This window comes from Corvus brachyrhynchos, unplaced genomic scaffold (genome assembly GCF_000691975.1).
Source record: "Corvus brachyrhynchos isolate BGI_N302 unplaced genomic scaffold, ASM69197v1 scaffold10, whole genome shotgun sequence".
Taxonomy (NCBI): domain Eukaryota; kingdom Metazoa; phylum Chordata; class Aves; order Passeriformes; family Corvidae; genus Corvus; species Corvus brachyrhynchos.
In genome coordinates, this window is record NW_008236180.1 from 8,754,798 (window position 1) to 8,760,092 (window position 5,295).

At 46.4% G+C, this 5,295-nt stretch overlaps 1 protein-coding gene across 1 annotated transcript in view; it reads left to right on the top strand.

The window, feature by feature from the left end:
* Positions 1 to 5,295, top strand: part of LOC103616823 (1,25-dihydroxyvitamin D(3) 24-hydroxylase, mitochondrial) — an 8,881-nt gene that overhangs the window by 325 nt on the left and 3,261 nt on the right. Inside the window, exons 2-7 of the mRNA XM_008635061.2 lie at positions 224 to 317; positions 996 to 1,092; positions 2,231 to 2,322; positions 3,066 to 3,177; positions 4,509 to 4,654; positions 4,958 to 5,124. Of these exons, the coding sequence (XP_008633283.1) occupies positions 273 to 317; positions 996 to 1,092; positions 2,231 to 2,322; positions 3,066 to 3,177; positions 4,509 to 4,654; positions 4,958 to 5,124 (659 nt within the window). The 5' untranslated portion in view covers positions 224 to 272. The remainder of the gene's footprint in view (positions 1 to 223; positions 318 to 995; positions 1,093 to 2,230; positions 2,323 to 3,065; positions 3,178 to 4,508; positions 4,655 to 4,957; positions 5,125 to 5,295) is intronic.

The following is a 5,295-nucleotide window of genomic DNA, read 5'->3' on the forward strand; positions in this document are numbered from 1 at the left end:
CCCCCCCCCGCCCGGCTGCGGGGGCCACGGGGGGGCTCGGGCTGCGTTCCCGAGGGTGGCCGTGCCCCCGGGGCTCGTCCCCCGTCCCCGAGGATCCCCCGCTTGTGCCGTCGGTGCGCTGGAGCATCAGCGGTGCACACGCAGCGGGTTTGGGGTTTTCTCCTGCTCTCGTTTTTCTTTGAGCTTTTCGCTTCCCAACCCCGCTGTGGTTGTTTCAACCCAGGGAAGGAAAGGACTGGCAGAGGGTAAGAAGTGCCTTCCAGAAGAAATTAATGAAGCCCGGGGAAGTTGTGAAACTGGATGCGGCGATCAATGAGGTACCGAGCTCTGAGAAATGCTTTCTCTCCCCCCGCTCCCCCGGCAGCATGGGGAATCAAAGCAGATCCGTTTTATCTGGATCGATGTTGATTTGCTCCACAGTGATAAAACCACGAGTTCAGACTCTGATCATTCAGGGAATAACAAGCACAAACTGATTGCCAGGGTCTGAGACCACACAGAAACCTGTAGCTGAGACTGTCTCCACAGAAAAATAGGATTATTCCATAAGGGTACAGGCTCCTGCAAACAGCTTTTCCCTGCTTTTCTTGCATTCGGTAGTTTTTGCCTTCACCCCTTCAGTCTTCTGCTCCTCCCCTCAGGGAACACGTCTGTCCTTAACCTCTGTGCTTCTCAGGGAGTTTGAGGAGCATCTGTGATAAACAGCTTAACCCTGTTGTGAAACCCCCGTGCTGCCCCAGAGTGAAGGATTCCACCCCTGCGGAGGGAAGCTCAGTTCATCGAAGCACCGGTAGCACGAGAGTTGTGTCAGATCCAAACATTTGTTCACAGAGGGGGAAGTTGAATCTTGTTGAAAGAACAGGGAACAAAGGGATTCCTCTCCTGCAAGATTGTTATCTGCTGAAAAGGCAGCTGAAATGTTGAATTACACCGGATTTTTATTAGTTGATGTAATTTCATCCCCTTCTTTTCTCTCTCTTCTCTCCACCCTTTAGGTCCTGGAGGACTTTATGTACAGAATAGATGAAATTTGTGACCACAATGGACAGATGGAAGACATCTACTCAGAATTCAACAAATGGTCATTTGAAAGTGAGTAGTTTTTTGCCTGGAGTGCACCTGCCAGGGCATTTCAGCTAAAATATGATCAGGGATGAATGTGTTGGCTGATTATTTCCAAACTCTCAGCTATAATACCATAGAAAGAGAGTTGCAGAGCAGCCAGGGGACTGTCAGTGCAAAATTCATCAGCATAGATAGAAACTCTTCTGTTGAGCTACCTGCATGGCTTGTAAAAAATTCAAACATTCCAGTGACTTATAAATCCAAAAACCAGGGAGATTTTGGTTCATTTATCTGGAGTGGGATCAGAAAACACACGGCCTTTCTTTGTCCATATGATATTTGTTAATTATCAGCAGTGCAGGATCAATGAACTATTCCAATAACAGAGTGTTCACAGTAGGCAGGGAATGGAAAATCCCATTTCCAATGTTCACATTGGGATTGAGAAGCACTGGAATGAGTTACCAAGGCAGAGCCTCATCCTTAGAAACCCTTCAGAGCACACTGAGGAAAGTGCCAGGAATGATACAGGGCAGAAACTGGCTTAGTGATTCCCAAAAAAAGGGATGGTTGGGTGTAGTGACTGAACCAGCTCTGCCAGACCTGGCTGCTCTTGGCTGGCTCATCTCAGCAGCCTCTGGACTGAGCTCCTCAAAGTGGGGTTTTTTTCCCCTGTCAGTGGTGATGGTGCATTTGGAAAGGGAGAAATAGGAAGTGACAGCTTGAAAAAAAATGAGGAAAAAAAGGCAAGTGGAAAGAGGAGGAAAGTGGTGAGTGTGGGATGCTGCCAGTGTTTGCAAGTGGTTTGTGGCTGTGGAAAGGAGTAGGGAATGCTGGAGTAGACGGCCTCTTCAAGCCCTGTTCTCCTGCCACTCGGTTCTCTTCAGTAAAGTCACCAAATATATGCCAAATATCCAGATCTGCTGCTCGTGGGGATCAGTGGCAATCCTAACTTGGGCAGAAATACTGCTGTAAGGGCCCTTAGCTGGAAACCCTCGATGGGGCCCAGGCCAACGAGCAGGAGGTGTTTTACAAGTGCTGCTCTAACAGGTCTGTGTCAAGGGACGTTTTCAAAGGCTCATCCAAGCCATTCCTTGGTAATAAACGATGCATCCCACGCCGCCTTTTGTTTATATAATTTAATTACAATATTGCCCAACAACAGGTATCTGTCTGGTGCTGTACAGAAAGAGGTTTGGCCTCCTGCAGCAGGACGTAGAAGAGGAAAGTCTGAACTTCATCAAGGCTGTAAAAACGGTATGGAAGAGCCTCTCCTGGGGCCGTGGTGATTTTCTAGCCCTGCTGCGCTGGTTTAAAGGAGGCAGCTGGAAAAAGCAGCTCAGGCTTCTGTGCTACGTGTCCCAAATGACTCCTGTAGTGCCCAGCTGATCCTGGGCTTCTGCTTCCTTTATGAAATGCCTCAGTCTGACAGGGAAAATGCTGTGTGGCCATCAGGGCACTCCTGGAAGGAGAGCTCTCAGCTTGGATGGGTGACTCTGCTCCCCTCTGAGGCACCTGTGGTGCAACCCTGCTGTTTGCAGGGTGGGACTGCTGCCTTTGTGGGGATTATGCAAACACTCAGGATTTGGGGTTAGTCAGTCCTGCAGGCAGAACTGCCGTGCCTTTGGGGCTCTGGGGTAGGAACCTGCCTAATTTTAGTCATCAAACAGAGCCAGCCAGCCCTGCCTCAGTTTTTACCTCCATCTGTTGTCAAGGGAGAGAGAGGCACTGCCAAGAAGTAGCTTGTCCCACTCTCAACAGGTGCCTAAAATAAAGAGGATGAGTTCCCTGCTGAGGAAGCTCCTGGCTGTCCCTAATTTTTAGCTGGATATCCCCTAAGTGGACTGAGACCCATCCTCTCTGTCCAGGATGGAAAACCCACCAGAATTTTGCCTTCTTGAAAATTGCCCCCAACTTTCCAGCCTCGTTTTGTTCAGGGATTACAAGTAGGTGGATTAAAGAGATTAAAGAGAGATTTCCCACCCTCTTTCCCACCACAGATGATGGGCACTTTTGGAATGATGATGGTGACCCCCGTGGAGCTGCACAAGAGGCTGAACACCAAAGTCTGGCAAGCTCACACTAAAGCCTGGGATGACATATTTAAAACAGGTCATTATTTAAACCCAATTTATCTCCTTTCCCTTTATCTCTGTTTTCTCCTTGCTGGAACTGATTTTTTCACACTTGCTGCTGTTAATCCCCGCCTTCAGCACGGTTTAAAACACATTTGTTGCACCTAAACACAGATCTATTCCCACGACTAACACCCAGGTTGTGGGGCAATATCCAATTCCCAGGGAAATCCCAGGATTCTGGCAGCCAGCAGTGTGATGGCACCACTTTAATCTGTCATAAAAGTAAATTAAAAATGTGTCATCTCTTTAAAGGCAAGGGTATAAATGAAAAGGGACTTCCCTCAAAGACTTGTTTTCTTGAGAAACAAGAATTGTGCATGCAACAAAACCATGTTTGCTAAAAAAAAGAAATTATAGGTTTTCTGAACAACCTGGAACATGGTTGTAAATCTTAAAACCAGCAGTAATTTAAATTATAAGGTGCAGTTTGGCTTTTGCCATCATTTTTTGACTATTTAAAATGAGTTGGCCTTCAAAGCTCAAAAATTTCTCAAACTCCAGATGTGAAGTTAAGTTTGTATTTTTAATATTTTTAAATTTCATTAATTTAAACAGTGAGAGGCATAACTAAAGGTTGAGAAAGCTTCTGGAAGGTTGTAACACTGAGATATTTCCCTTGGTGTTTGAGTCCTGGATACTTCAAGGCTTTTGGTCCTGCCAGCCACACATGCACTCATTTTATTGCTTCTTAGCTTATGTGCTTTAGGAAAGACATTTCAAACCAGTTTTGCTCAGAAAAACCAGTTTGACACCTCCACTTAAAAGGAATAATTCCTTACAGGAACTGGTTTTAAAAGTGGGGATACTCATGAGCAAAATCTATTTATTTTTATTTAAAAAATCCCCAGCATGTTGAAATTTGGCATCTTTGTGCCTTCCCCCGGTAAACCCAAGGTTTACTTTTCCCCTCAGGGGGTGTGGGTGCTAAGTCCCTTTGATTTTTTAACACCTTGATCCCCTTTGAAAACCCCAGGTAATAAGTTTTACACACTCATGTTCCTGGTTGCTGAATATTTCCCTCAACATATCACCAATTTCCTCCCCTAATTTAAGAGAGCAGAATTCCCAAGAGCTTGCAGGAGCTCCTCTGTTCAAAAGGGATTTTGGGGACTGAATATTTTGTTTTAAAAGTGAAAATACCATCCTTTATTCGGTATAAATACACTCACTATTTACCCACGGCTTGAAAATAGAGCACAGCTCGGCACTTCTTTAAAACCCTGCATGTGGGACGTGGGGTTGCTGGTATTTTTATGGGATTTTGAGCGATTTTCCATTAATCCTGTGCTGCTCCTCCCTCCTCAGCCAAGCACTCCATCGACTGCCGGCTGCAGAAGCACTCTGCCAGCCCCCAGGAGGATTTGCTGTGTGACATCTACTCGGGGGGACAGCTCTCCAAGAAGGAGCTCTACGCTGCCATCGCAGAGCTGCAGATCGCCGGGGTGGAGACGGTAAAGCGGATTTCCCAAGGGTTTAAAATCTTCCCAGCTCCCCCCTTCCTTCCACAACCTGACCACCAGCATGCCTGGAAGTGAGTTAATCCTGCAGCTGCCTCAGTGGCCCAAGTGCAGAGGAATTTCTACCTGAAATCACTGGATTTTTAATTCTGGAGGACAACGGGGACTGCTCATAATCCCTTAGGCTGTCAAAATTCCATAAAGCTGTGACCAGCCACAAATGTTGCTTTGAAGTTTTGACACCTTCTTCTGTCCCCACAAAAGGAGGATTTAACCTTTCTTTTCGCCTTCTTCCAGACAGCCAACAGTTTGCTGTGGGCTCTGTACAACATTTCCCGCAATCCACACGTCCAGCAGAAGCTTTTCCAGGAAATCCAGAGTGTTCTGGCTGCTCAGAAGAGCCCAAGTGCTGAGAGCCTGAGGAATATGCCTTACTTAAAAGCCTGTCTGAAAGAATCCATGAGGTAAAATTCCCAAAAAACTGGCAAAACCATCACCAAGCTTTTCACCAGCGTGTGTGCTATAGGGAGAAAGAATTTTCTAGTACACAGGATTTTGTTCACTTTGCTGTTTGAGGTAAAATATGAGGGATAAAGGAAGGCAAATTGCTGGGAATTTAACCCATTGTTCTCTTT